Genomic DNA, 15,404 nt, shown 5'->3' with positions numbered 1-15,404 from the left:
AGTTGAAAGTCTGCATTTGTATTTAAGTATATGCAGTATCTGAGCATAGTAACAATATGTGTGTTGTTTGTTGCTTTTTTTTTTTTTAAGAGCTAGAATTTCTCTTAAAAAAATATTTAAGAAAATCAGGGGATTCTCCTTGATGGAGAATTGAAATCTGCAACTTTGACCAAGTAGCCTGTGTTTGTAATACTCTAAGAAACCTGCCTTCGTAAGCCCTATTCTTCCATGATACTTCTTTTAAATAAGCAGATATGTTGAAAAGTTGCTAAGGTGACCACAGCCAGATCTTCACCAAGTGTCTATTCTATTCATTCCAAAAGTGAAGAATTATGTGGACTGTACTAATCAAATTGTTTTCATTTTCCTACTGTTCTTCATGTTAAGGACTATTGAGTACAATAGGATTCTTCACTGTAAAGTGAGAGTAGGAAAGAGCTCATGTTTCAAAATGGATCATAGATCTTCAGTCTGTATTCTGCTTACTTGGTGATCAGAAGGAAAACTTCAACAAAGAAAAAGAAAAATATTGAAATATTGCTTAAAAGCATGTACCTAGTATGTCCTTAATATAGATTTATTATTATTATTATTGAAATATTGCTTAAAAGCATGGACCTAGTATGTCCTTAACATAGATTTATTATTATTATTATTATTGTTGTTGTTATAGTTGTTGATGAACAACTTCCCTGGTAACACAAATCTTTGAAAACAGGTCAGAAAACAAACTATTTAGCCCAAACTAGAAACATTTTTCCCCAATTTAGTTGAAAACACCTCTAGTGAAAAAGACTCCAAACTCTAAACCGCCTATTCCATTTAAATGCTACTCCAGTATTTAAGAATTCATACAGAATTCAGCTGACCAGCAAGGCAAGGCTCTACTTTTTGGTACTCTACACTCCATTGCTTTGCTAGACCTCCAGTTACTATAACACAGCTGAGACACCTAACTAACATATAAATATCAATGTTTAGGTATTTGCATCAGGAACTATGTACTATCATCAGCTCCTCCTTTCAACATTTTTTTCATTTTTGTTCTAAATACAAGAAATGGAACTATAGAAACAGGTTAGACAGGCCATCTTCGGGTTATTGAGTCCATCCTCCTACTTGACAATAGTAGGTAAGTAAGCCATGGCTCCATCAAGACAAGTTCTGAAAACTTTCAAAATGGAGATTCCACATGGAGATTACACAACTTCTCAGGGTGACCTGTTCCTTTGCTCCACTAACTTCACACTGAATTTTTCCTCTAATGATCATTCTGATCATTCTGTAACTCCTAAGTCACAATTTCTGACACTTTAATCTTTATATACTATCTGCTACCACACAATGGTAGCTTGACCATCTTTATCTTTGGAACTTCCCTCCAAGATGCTGTAGGCTGCTACTGGAAACTCCTCTTTGCTAGGCTAGGTTACACAAGTCTAGCTCCCTCGCCACTGCCAGGCAGAAGGGAAGAATAACTTCATCAGTCTCCTACCCATGCTTGTTCTAACGTAGCCCAGCTTTATCTCACCTACAATGGAAGGATGCTGTTGGCTGTTACTCAACCTGGCATCCATTCTGTACTCCCCTCTCCACCCACTCCCCCTCGCTCCCCTCTTCCAGCAGGGCTGAAGCTCTACCAGTTAGCTCCCAGCCCATAACCATGCCCAAGGTTATTTTGCCTGAGCTGCACAACTTTCCACTTCTTAATAAAATTCATGAGGTTGCTGTTAGCTTAATGCCCAAGATTACCCTTAACCATTTATAACATCAGCTGCACCACCCAGTTTAGTACTGTCCACAGATTTGCTGAAGCTAAGAAATTGTCTCATCATCCCAGCTGTCAGTAAAAATAATGAACAATATCGAACTCTGGAGTAGTTTTCCCAGCTACCAACTGTGCTTTTAAACCACTGACTACCACTCTTTCAGCATAGTGACATAGCTGATTTTCAAGCCCTCTAATATCAGCTTGTCCAGGGCATACCTCCTCAACATAAAAATATGAATGTGGTAGGAAATGGTGTCAAAAGCCCTACTCAAGTGAAGTCAAGATGAATTAGCATCCATTGCTCTCCTTACTCACATAATCAGTCATTTCATAAAAGATGGCAGGTTGGTCAGACATGATTTCTTCTTGGTATCCATGTAAACTAATAGTGATAACCTTTATACGTGTGAAAACAGACTGCAAGAGATTGTGCTCCATGGTCTTCCTAGTCTTTCAAAGACTAAGGTGATGCCTGTAACGCTCAACCTTTCTGTACAGCAGGATGGTTTATTCCTGAACTCTCAATATGTTTTCTTTAGAAATCTGCCAACTCCTGGGCTCTCCTCTTCCCTACATTGCAGCTTCTCAGGGGTCTCTGCACAGCAATTCTTTAAACAACTAACATCACAGTGTACCTTCTCAGCCTTCCTCCAGTCCCAAACACTGTCGGCTGGTGATGTCCGCACCCCAGCTGCCACCTGTGGCAAGATTCACTCCTATCTCTTCCCTGTTTGTGAGCAGCTGGTAAAAAACAGCACTAATCCCAACTGCTCCTTTTGCATTCATGTTCAGAAATTGTCACCAACAGAGTCTAGAAACTCTCTCACAATGCTTGCACAATGCCATGTTACCCTCCCAGCAAACTCGTGACAGAGGGCTGAAATCCACTATGTGGATGAAGGCCTCCCATTGGACAACTTCTATTAATTGTTTGCAGACGACCTCACTTTCTCTGTCAGTTGGTCTGCAACCAACCCTCACTACAACATCACCAATATTACTTCCCCTTATGGTCTTGACACAGAGACTGGCCTTCTTTGTTTCTCAAATAATTTGCGTTAGTGCAGACACGTTCATGAACGCTCTCCTTTCTGAGAGGGAATGTTACAGCCTTCCTTGTAGTCTTCTACTATATTATATCTTCTCCACATGCATTGCTTCCTCATTTAACCCTGAGATTAGCTCTTAGCAAACCTAGTTTAAAATATCCCCGTTAGGTTAGCAAATCTGCCCACAAGCATGCCTGTGCCTTCTTGCTGGTCTAATTCCATTGCTTCTTACCAGTTCTTCTTAAAAGAAGGTGCCACAACAAAAGAAGTACAAGCCTCACTGATGACACCAGTTATGCACTTTGAAAGTGTCACTCTGGGCTATCCCTGGTCAGGCTGCCCAGGGAAGCAGTGGAGTTCCCATCCCTGGAGGTGATTAAGAGAAGAGTGGACGTACCATCAAGAGACATAGTTTAATGATAGGACTCAGTAGGTTGTGTTGATGGTTGGACTTGGTGACCCCAAAGGCCTTTTCCAACCTAGATGATTCTCTGACCTTTGCTCTCAGTCCTGCAGTCACCTTTGATCTCCTCAAGGTCATGTTATTGGTGCTCGCACAGATAAGCAGCAAGGGGCAGTAGCTGGAAGGCTAGATGGGCCTCAGCAATCTCTCTGCAACATCTCACATCCAGGTGAGGGGCAAGTAAAAAGATGAACCAGCAGATGGGTGCCTTTGTCCTATACAGTCACCAAACACTAACACTTCTCGATTCTTCTTTGTGCCGGTCCAGTCCCCAAACCTAACATGTCCAACATGTGTTCTTCATTCAACAGGACTCAATCATCCTCCCCAGCTGCTAGGATCCCAAAGGAGGTTTTTAGATTAATAACTGCAGAGAGAGTTGAAGCCTTTCTCCTGCTGGCAGAAGTCACAAACGTCCAATTTCCACCTTCCTGGAAACATGGGAAGAGGAGGGAACTACTACCATTAAAATAGTGAGAGAACACCCGTTACAGAAAGTCTGCTATCCATCTGTAAAACATAATCATTGTTCCAGTATGGTAAAATTAGAATACTGGGCACAGAAGCATTCCTGAGGAGGGACAGTTCTTTCAGATAAGATCTTGCTCTGCCTCCAGTCTCCTGAGGGAAGAAACAGTATGGAGAGAAGGCTGTGCCAGATTGATTGGAACATGATTTTATAATGCTCCCAGGAATAAAACAAAGCTGTTCTGAAAATTGTGCATACTTTTTGAGGCTCTCATCTATGGCTCAGTAGTACATTCCCTCATTTACAGGTAGTCCAAGTGTTCCCACACTAGAAATGCTTGGCATTGCATGACCAGTTATGAAAACAGTTCACTCAGTGGTGACAGAAGGATTGGATAACAATGACTTTCCCTATACTTCATTTGCACGGGGCTATTTCTTCTCTCACAGCCCCAGAGCGTTCAAGCTTACCATAAACTGCTCCTTTTAACAGCAGTTAAAAGCCAACATTCTTACTAGCTAACCAGTCTCATTTTTATTTCAGATTTTTCCTGTTTATAGCTAACATTTCTGAGAGTCAGTTTATTTGTTTTCTCAAGAAACAGACTCTTATAAACAACACAAAGAACAGATTAATCCTACTTTTCCTCTCCTCTTAATTCTTCCCTCCCCAATATGCTGTAAGTTTTTAGACTAAGGGTGGCAATCATTTTTTCTTCTCTCTACTCATAGAACTGACCGAAAAAAAAGTGTTACTGCAGTTGGCCTGAGAATTTTTCATGCCCATGAATATAAAGAGAGATCAACCTACCTACAGAGGACCTATAGTGAGAGGAACAGGCATCATCTTGTAAAGATGTCTCAAGTTTGAAATGATGAACATCTAAACACAAAGCAGACAGCCTCAGCACTGACAACAGACAATGTGGATGGATGGTATGAACAATTGTCTTTGAGTCCTGTAATATAAAATATGGGAACAAATAAGAGGCCAAGAAGCATGTCCCTGGAAGCTGGTGCTTCTGTTGAGAGTCAATCCTCTTTGGGGAGCAGACGGTGTCTGAGGTGGAGAGCATGGAAGGACAACAGCCTAGATATTAAGACAGCTTCAGCAGAGGAGACAGCTGGAAAGAAAACCTGAGAGCTCTCTCTCTCTCTTTTTTTTTTTTTTTTTTTTATGAAAACCACAAAAACACCTTCCTAAAGGATAAAAACCAGACACAAATTATGGTGTGTCCAAATAGAGCTGCAGATCTCTCAGCCATTTTATACACACAATTACTCTTGCATAGGACAATCTATCCTCTTTTATGGCTGTGTTCTGGTATTTCTGTTTGAAATATGTATATAATATAATGTTAGCTAGCTCATTTCCAAATTTACCTGCACATTTTCCTTTGGTGTGACTGAGATGTAGGAACCTGTATGAACCATAACCAAGCAGCCAGTTGCAAAGGAAGTGGCATATTCCTCTCAAGAAGGAAAAGTTAAGAGAGTTCTTCCTCAACAGTTTCAGAAACAGGGAAAAAAGGCTGCTAAGCTTCAGAACAAGACATTCAGAACCAGTATGTGAAAGGGATATAGAAATGTAGCCTCATTCTTGTCCTGTAGCTTTTCAGCTGCTTCTGCTGGCTTCACACTGGCTGCTGAAGACACCTCAGATGAAAAACCCTGCAGAGGAGCAAACCTAACTAATCAAACTGATCCTTGGGTTGGAAGTGACTGTTTTACGCAGAAGTGCTTTACTTTAAATTCATAAAAAGGGATGTCTTAGCAGGAGAGGTAGCAAATTCACGCTAAGGGTCATTAACTTACTCAGGTTGATCAAAAATATTTTTTCAAATGCTCAGGTAAGCTAGGGATCAGACACATTAATGAAATACAGTAGTCAGTCTGGAAACGTGACTCTAATATTAAAGATATGTAAAAACTATATTTGTCTGATATTTATTTACCTGAAGACACAGGATCTATCCTTTAAAAGAAGAATATAATAAAACTGAAAAACGTAATACAATGGCCTCTGGGAGAAGAGCTTTATTTTTATTGCTTAATGCCAAACTAGAGGAACTTTTTCCTCAGCTGGTAATATTAAACACGATGAGTCAAATGCAGTGGTGATGTTAATAAAAGTGCAAGTTAGATGCTGGATATATTTGGCTTCAAGTGTTGAAGCAGCTTAACTTACTTGGATCCGGAACTCAGAAGAATGTCAAAAACAGCATTAATTACTTCTTGAAGGCTCCAAAGGAGTATTTTACAGGAAGAAACACAGAGGAAGGTAGAAAGTAGAACAAGCTTAAAAAGATCTGCTTTAACAAAGCCAAAACCAACTTCCCTATTTTTTATGCTATGATGGCCATTCTGCTGCTGTTTTCCTGCTCTCACCCAATGCCAGAGAAATTCAGAAAACAAAAATAAAGATCTGCAGCCAAAATCCCAGTGCCAATGATTTCAAACCTCAGAATAGGCACAAGACAGAGCGGGGCAGACAGGTAACTGAGCTGTTCTCTGCAGCTGACTACAGGTCCTCAGTAAAGCCTGGCTCACCTCTTGGGACGAGGAAGGTGGTACACAGGAGACCAGGCCTCAAAGGAAGCATAGAAAACACAAGCAAAACAACTAGTCTGTGATTACTGGCAGTCTTTTAAGGTACTGGAGACCATACATGTCCAACTCATTCACACAGGTGCAAATCAAACACAAGAAAAGAAGCCACATAAGCAAACAGAAAACTTTATAACAGAAATATCCACATGTACATTTGTCTTAAAAGTGATTATATATAAAAAAACTATTCATCATATTTTTTCTTAACACTTACACAGAACAAGTAAGCCTTTGAACATTTTCCCAGTTTTCAGATGTTCCTCTCTAGTTTTCCTCCTAAATGTAGATGTCAAAGCCAATTTTACTCACCAACAGCTGAATGTAACAAGGACACTGCAATACCTCAAGTACTGAAAATGCATTACTGTTGCCGACATACCATTTCTCTCTAGTATTTTCTCAGTATTCCTTCATCTACAAAGAAGAATATTTCAAAGTGCTTCTCCATTATGTAACTTGCAAGGCTGAACTGAAACGTTGTTCAGAGTCAGTTACTTTAACATGCTAAAAAAGTTACTTACTTCTCTAAGGATGGCTTGATATTTTTTCCATCATTCTTCTGCAATTAGAGTGAATGAGAACAAACCAACACCTTTTGGGGCAATCAGGCACTTTTTTTTTTTTTTTCCCAAAGTACATTCTGCTATTATGGAAAAAAACACTTGTTTACAGAAGCTAAAACTTTTACCACTTGGGGGTTTCAAATTTTCCTTTCTCACCAGAACTCACATTATTAAGCTGAAAATCCAAACCAGCTTAGTTCTGGATTTCTGACAGCTTCATTCCAGAACTAATCTTAGCAGGGATATTTGAGGTTGCAGCACTCTTTTCCAAAGCATCACATCTTTTCTGTCTTGAGCAAGACCTTTCAAGCTGAAGTAAAAGACAAATGAAGCAGCTCAGCAAAAAACATTGAAATGGAAACTCTTGAAATAAATTCATATTAAACTTCTATGTGTATATAATCGAATGGTATATCATGAAGAGAAAATATTGAAGATCATGTGAGAAATGATGATCTATTTCTCCATTGAAATATTTTGTTTGAATTATTCTGCTCTCATTCAAGCACAGATAGCTGCAGATCTGTTTTCCCCTTGAAGAAAATGGAAAAATCAATCATAAAGCAGATTTTTTTGTGAAGAAGAGGGCATGGAAGAAGATATATTCTTGTATTTACAGGTGCTAAGAACCAATAGAGTTGATGTGTGAACAAGTCTGAAGTGTGAACATTTGAACATTTCTGACATCAAAGGTACGAAACACTTTTCAGGTTGACAGACACATATGGCAATTTTAAAACACTGACCTGTTCTGAAAGGCAGCATATCAGTATTGGGTCATTTTTGTGTGCAGAAACTTTCTAGACTCACATTTATCATGTAAAAATGCAGTCAACACCGGATTTCTCTTTAGGAGGTGGAATACTCTACAGCCTCCCACAGTCCCCTAGATTTTCTGCCTTTCCTCTGCCAAGGGAACTCTGCAGTCCTTTCTGCTCACTGAGAGCCTGGATGACTTCTCCCAGCGCTTCTGCCCTGCCTCTGCAGTCAAAATCCCCAAAGCTGTGGGCTACTGAGAGAGCAGATAAACTCTGCCCAGCTTTCAGAGCCTACATTGGTTACCCAGTAGTAACCTCTTACCTGAATAATGCTTGAAGGTAGCGTATCTCCCCCATAAAGCAGATGATAGGAACGAGGAAAAAAAACCATAAAACTTTAAGTTTTTTAAACAGTAGAGTAGGGATAGCTTAGGAAGGGTAAAAGCACATTTTCAGCCTGCATAGACTTCTGAGACACCAGTGATGACAGCTCATCCAACACCTGATGCTACCTTGAAATTACAGCAATGGACCTTCCCAACATTTTTTCAGAGTTTATTTTGTTGTATTAGATAGGATTTATCAAGAAATAAGCAATGGCAGTCATTGGTAATCATCTGATCAGATACTGGCTTAGCTGAAGCCTTGGTCACAGTAAAATATCTCACCGAGCCAGGGTCTTTTCTTCTGAAAAGACTCAAATATACATACTGCATAGCAGCACGTGTTCTGCAATATACAGACCAAACCATTTTTCCTGTGCCTTGTCTCAACTTAAAAAGAGAGAATGTCTTTAAGTTTTGGTCTACATTCCTAAAAGAGCCTTAACACTTCTTCCATTACTCCAAGAAGGAGGTATCAAATTTAACACTGAAATTTTCTGTCGAAAAGTATCATTCTCCATGCTTGAAATGTTTGTACTTGTCCCTGTAGCTTATATGGGGTATAAAAGTTTCTAGGAAAAATATCCAGAACTATGGGAATTTCCTTTTGATAATCTGAGATTTGTGAGATAATTGCATACCTTTTCAGGATCTTACTAAGCCAAGGTACAGAACTACAAACATTCAAAAGTCACGAAGGCCATATGGTGAATTAAACTGCCTTTAATTTTACTTATTTCCAAAACCATATAATTAATGGGACTTTACTGAAATGTTGGGTGAAAGAATCCTTAAAGCCCAACTGTATTGAGCACCATGAGGTTCAAGAGAAATTCTTGACAGAAATTTTTCTCATAATTAAAAATGAAAAAATTTATTATGGAAGATACAGTATTGTCCATAATTCTCAATATTAGACACTCATACAAAGAGATACATCTTGAAAAAGCTATAAATAATCACGGATGTGAACCAGGAGCTTGTTACAAGGCTTTTAAACAGAAAATTATGGTTTGAAGCAAAGTACCATTGAAAGCTATTTCCTAGTTTGTGGATGATTCCCAAAGAGTCAACAGTAAAAGACTCAACAGATTTGTTCTCAAAATTATTTATTACCTGTCAGAAGAGAGAATGTGACTTAAAAGAATTCTTTCACTATGAAAATCTTCCCTCTCACTGAAGATAAGGGGGTTTAGATCAGCCAACAAAAGCCAACCTTTATAAAGGCACTGTCAAAACAAAATAAGCTCTGTGTGAAGTTATGATTTACCTGATAAAGAAACTCTGGTATTGGTGAAGTGGTGTAACAATAGTGCATGACCACACTGCAGTTAGATTTTGACTTTCAGTTTGACTTTCTGCAAAGTCATCTTCTACATCAGTGACTAATTAAAAAAAAAAAAAAGGACAAAAAGATTTTATCATGTTTGATCTCTGTAAATCAAAGAAACCATAACAACACACTGTGGCCAAACATCTCAAAAGCAAGTCAAGGAGATCATTAAGTCCCAGCTAACTCACAATCATCTCTCTATCATAACACACAGATCAAGGAAATGCAATGTAAATAAAAATTAGGTGAAAATGTTAGCACTTCCAAAATTGAATCTTTTATCCCAAAGAGGTAGAGATGCTTGGCAGCAGTTGCTGGCTTTGCTCTAAGTTCTGAAGTTGAAAATGGGGTCATAGAAGAAAGCTTCAAAGTCCTGACATGAATGTCCCTGTTAACATTCACTACCTAAGGATGCACATATACTAAATAGGCATTTAGTATATGCTAACAGATTGTGACAAAAAGTTAGTTCTTCAAAGAAAAATGTATAAAATTCTCACGGCTGTTTGGACTGTGCTTGGCAATGCCAGAAAACTGGTCTAATATTTTTCATTTTATTGCTGATTAAGTTCTTGTTCTGACTGAGAAAACACTGTTTCTCACTGCCCTCACACAAAGGATGGAGACTGGCAACCTGTGTGTGCCTGCAACAACCCATGCCCTAAAAGAACTGTCTGATGATCTGCTGCAAGACGCCCAAGGGTTTAAGAGTTAACACTCCATTTAGAACAGGCTGGAGAGCAAATGCTGCTGGCAACCAATAAAAAGTTTCTAAGGGCAGAAGTCACGAGGAGGAGGTTGGCAGACAATACCACTACTGTTACAAATAGCATCTTTGTCTGCTTACCAGCCCTGCAGCTGCAGGATAATTTACTCTTATCATTGACGTTGTAAGGCATTTTTCAGTTTGGTATTTCCAAAGGGCTGGAAGGAATAAAATAAAAAAAAAAAAGGGGGTGGGGGGAAGAGAGAATAAGAAAAAGGTTTCTGCACAAATTATAACTGTACAGATCTGCTGTTAAGGGCAGCTGTTTCTCAGAGCTGCAAATATTCAGAATTTCATATAAAGATCTGATTCTCTGCTAGAAGCACAGGCTAGAAGCCAACTCATCAAAACCCCTATCAAAAATACAATTTTAACATCTGTTTGGACTTTCACTTATCTCACTGCTCCCAGACACTATTGATTATCATTATCTGAAAGTCTCCAGTATTTTAAAGAGCGGTGGCAAAGGGAAACAAAAGTGAGCATTTTAATACAAAGACAGATAGATACTTCTAGGGGAGAATGAAAACTGCACTGCTGACTGGAATAGGAGTCTAACATCATCTCATCTTTTATAAATACACTGTCAATAGAAAGGATTAAAATACAGCCTAAACTAAAATGTTTATTAGAACTATAATGAGGAATAAAGGATTTTGCCAAAGGAGAAGAGGCATTACATTATAAGAAACTGTCTGCTGGCTGCAATACGCTTCCTGGGAAGGCCACGACTGTTGTCTTTTTCTTTGCACCAGACTTCTCCTCCTGCCTTTGGTGTACTATGTGCTTGACCGAATCACAAGAACAGGATATAAAATTTGTTTGGTAGCAACTTTGCACAGTCAGAGTATGTAATAACAATTTTTGCTTTAGCAAAGTAATCTCATGCTTGCCTTGGAAAACAAAAACTTTCAGAACGTTAGAACCCAAAGCAGGAAGGCTACATGCACGAAGAGTTCCAGAATTCTTCCCAGTTGGAATGATGTAGATACTCCTACATCTGCTCCAAGAGAGATGTCTCCTTTTCTTCCCATCCTCCACAACTCATATGTATCCAGGGTAAACGATGTGTACTTTGGAGACCTGCACAGGAGTTTTTACAACCTTCACAGCTCAACACCAAGAAAAGGAAGAGAAGAGTCTTCTCTTCACTCCATTTAGTCATCTTTGCACACATAAGGTCAGTCAAACAGCCTCTCTCCCTTACTACCTACCACAGGATTATGTCTTCAAATTGTGATTCACAACATATAAAAGAAAATCACCACATGTTCAAAATTCTGCCACGACAGAAGACAACAATGAGTTGCTGTAATTTTTCACACTCTTCATAGGTTATGGACCAAGAACAGATAGAAAACTGCTGAACAGGAGAGCCCTGCTGATATTTGCCGACCACTTTTGTTGCATCAACATTCCTACAATTAAACCAAAACCAAGAAGCCTTCAAGCACACAGACACAAGAACCTAGTGGACCATATATCACCAGAACCACTTCTAGACTAAAGGAACAATTTTTTTGTTTAATTGTTCAAAGCTCTACAGTCATATTTGTTTGTGTTCCTCTAGCACAATACAGAACAACAGCAGATTTTGACCATTCACAGTGACATATAAAGCAAGATTTAACAATCATCAGACACCAGAGGGACAAAGTCCTACAGTTTCTACTATAAGTAACAGATTATATGCTTTTGGAGGGAAAAAAATGTTATTTTTTTTGTGCTTTTAATATTGGAACAGGTTGCCCAGAGAGGTTGTGCAGTCTATTTTGGGGATTTTAAGACCTAGCTGGATAAAGCCATGAGTAACCTGGTCTGTCTGCACAGAGGACCCTGATTCGAGCACAACATTGGGCTGAATGACCTCTTGAGGTCTTTTCCAAACTGAGTTATCCTATGCCTGCATGTTCTATTAGGCAAAACCACACGCAAATAAGCAGGATTATTCCTGAAGATGTCAGTGCTTCTTGACCAGCCTGCATGTTGCAGACGTTAGCTTCATGATATACCTGTATGTGAATTAAGAACAGTTCCAACAAACTGAAGTTCTAGACACTGCATGGCCAAGAGCATTCTGAATTCAGTATCTATCATCTATCTACCTATGGCAGCAAATTTCTTTTAAAGATGTATACACATACATACAAATGTATACACAAATATATATAAAGATGTATATACATACACAAACATGCATATGTAGTTTATACATAGGTATGCAGGTATATAGACTATAGAGCATTCTGCAGAATCACACAGCTCACTGGAGCTGTGACACTGTAAAAGGGCTCAGAAGATCTCTGTAGCATAAGTACCATATACTCTAGCATACCCTTTTTCCAAATACTTTCCAGTGGCCAAATGATGCACAGATTCCGTCCTGAGGGGCTTCACTTCCTTGAAGTATGGAGGTGCACTTAAAACTGAAGCCTTCTGCGCAAGGTGAGGAAGCACTCGACCTGTTGGAAGGGGTTGGGGGGAGCGATTTCGAACACAACAGAACCGAGTGGCACCAATACTTACTTGGCAGGCATTATAAATCAACTGGTGTTCCAATTTTTTGATCCCTAGAATCTGTTGAAACATTTCATAAAGCTGTTCCTTGCTCAGAATCAGCTCCGATACAGCACTTAAAGCCATTCTATTCGGCTGTTTGCAAAAGTCCTCTTCTCCCCTGTATATGGCATCATATTTGGCTAGCCAAGAACTTAACACTGTCTCTTTGCTCAATCCATCAATTTCTGGCAAACTTCGGACCCTCTTTTCTATGTTTTTCTTAAAAACATCTCTAAAGTCATTTGCAGAACATCCTCCACTGTGAACCATTCTTGCAACCCGGTCACTCTTGAGAAATACCTTTTGCAAAAAGAGAGAAAAAAAAAAAGAGAAAAATAAAAAATGAAGTTAGGCATGGACACAGAGAAAAAACAATGTCTTAATAAAGGGGTGTTATTGAAGGCTAATATTTTCTTCCTATGTGAAATGGCTTTGTTGGGAGGAGTTCCACAGGTCAAAGTTGCTCCAATTTTCATAAAGAAATTATGAATAAATACATGTTCATAAGTAATAAATAATACACGTTCATGTGAATAAGTAATGAATAATTACATGTTCATAAAGTAAGTTTCTGCATTGAACAAATACTTAAGTAGCTGTTAAAGTACTTCTACAATAGCTAAGCTAGAATGAAGTCTAAATTAACCGCAGCTAATTTAAAACTTACCTACAAGATTTCATTAATCTTTCCTCCATTAAAATCACAGGAGTCTGAAGATACTTGCAAGTAACTCATGAAGAAGCTACATTGTCTTAAAACTTGGCAGTATAATGAGTGAAAAAAATATCTTTAAGATAGCTAGGAAAATCAAGGAAGAGGAGACAGAAGTCCAGAAAAGGAGGAAAAAAAAAAAAAGGAAAGAAAGAAAAAAGAAAAAGCACTAGAGAATTATTGCAATCAATATTAACAATAGAGAGAAGAAACACTCAAAATGCAAAAAATGGTTTTACTACTGTGGATACAATATTGGAGACAGAGCACAGAATTCTCTGTGTAAACAAAACAAAACAAAAACCAACACCAAAAAACCTCCCAAGTACATGTACTATAAAATATGACAAGGCAAATTACAGCAACAAATCACATCATTCTGCAAGAGCTTTTCGATGTTCAAGGGCAGTTGCATTCATCTCTTCTAATATTGACCTTGGCAAGCTTGATCTTTCCAGCCACTGCATGGACAATTGATTTCTAGTAATAAGTCTCATGACACTACACTGTTCTTCTACTAAATACAGCCAACAAAAAGATGACGGCTGTGGCATGTCCAGCATTTTAAACAACAAACACGTGCCTTGCAGAAGTCATAAACTGCATATTGGTGTTGAACAGGTCCCCAGGGGAGAACCACCCAGGAGGGACCCAGCCAGCTTCCCACGGCAGAGGGAGGTGGATTGGAGTCCTCCAGCCTGCAAGGCTGGGTTGCAGGGGGGTGGCTTGGGTGCCAAACCTACACCCCAAGCACAGCTGAAACACAAAGAAAAGATTTGATGCTATGTGGTCAAAACAGATTCCCTTTCCATCACCTTTCTGACCATTTTCTCTCTTCAGTCAGATGCCATGAAGTGGAAGAAGAGAAAACTGAACTTTCAGGTGATGATTTTTGTGACCAAGAGCTATTAAAATGCAATGAATGGAGATTACAGCACAGCAGAGCTCTGTCACCAAATACCATCACGCTATGGAAGACAGTGCACCTAACAACCACCCTAAACATTACTGAGATTCATCTGGAAAAGACAAAACAGAGGAGTGGGAGAGCAGCTAAAAAGCTGTGCAGAGAGGAGTACGAGGATGGAAACAGGACAAGAAAACCATATCCTAAAAATCCCAGTGCTTGTTGATCCATGTTTTTCCTGCAGAATCTTTAAAATGCAGCTACCTTAAAAAAAATCTTTTAATAGATATCCTTATTGATGTTGTACTGAAGGGTGCAGATTAAGCCTTAAAGAACTTGGCCCAAAAGCTTAAAACATCACCAATATCTTCTATTCACGTTTTGTGCTCTGTCTGTGCCATGATGAATTTCTTTATTTGGAAACACAACCATATAAGGTGAAACTTTTATCACTAAAAGAGAGTTGACATGGTTACTGTCAATTAATAATGAAGTTAATTTCCTTAAAATGCCACACAAATATTGAATCTCTTTTCAAAACAAATAATAGTCAGAAATTCCACTTGGCAATAAAATTTATCAACACAAACAGGTACAAGGATATTAAGCCTTTCCTTGTTCCAGCAGTCTGCAATTACAATTAATTCATCCCTCCAACAGCTTCACTGCAAAGAAAATGGAACAAAAATATTAAAAAAAAAAGATGACTGCAGACTAACTTCAGCTATTTCTTTTTGTCATAAACAGCATTAAATACACCATCATGTTATTTTGCATACCTAACGAGAAAAAGCAGATGCAGAAGAAAGAATGAAAATGAGAATACTTATGTGCTCTTCCCCTGCAAAAAAACCCTCATGCTTATCCAAGATTGCATTATCTTATAAATAACATACATAACTGGATCACTCTAATAAATATATATTTATACATGCAAAATACACACTGTAAAATCATCAGAGTATTATTTACTTCTCATTACTTTCTTTCAGTCATATCATTCAAAACAATTAATTCAGAATGCAGGGGCTGAAAAGCCACTAGAACTTGACTTTCAAACCA

General features: G+C 38.6%; 1 protein-coding gene across 15 annotated transcripts in view; it reads right to left on the bottom strand.

Moving 5' to 3' along the window:
• Window positions 1-15,404, bottom strand: part of CADPS2 (calcium dependent secretion activator 2) — a 315,444-nt gene that overhangs the window by 193,930 nt on the left and 106,110 nt on the right. For 14 of the 15 annotated variants that reach the window (XM_080575606.1, XM_080575605.1, XM_080575613.1 and 11 more), the window contains one exon: window positions 12,691-13,023. The exons of the other annotated variant lie outside the window; for it this stretch is intronic. In XM_080575606.1, the coding sequence (XP_080431732.1) occupies window positions 12,691-13,023 (333 nt within the window). The remainder of the gene's footprint in view (window positions 1-12,690; window positions 13,024-15,404) is intronic. 15 annotated transcript variants of the gene reach the window in all.

Source organism: Anser brachyrhynchus (genome assembly GCF_964034855.1).
Source record: "Anser brachyrhynchus genome assembly, chromosome: 1".
Classification (NCBI taxonomy): Eukaryota; Metazoa; Chordata; class Aves; order Anseriformes; family Anatidae; genus Anser; species Anser brachyrhynchus.
Note: the sequence above shows the minus strand (reverse complement) of the source record. Positions and strands in the feature narration are given on the sequence as shown.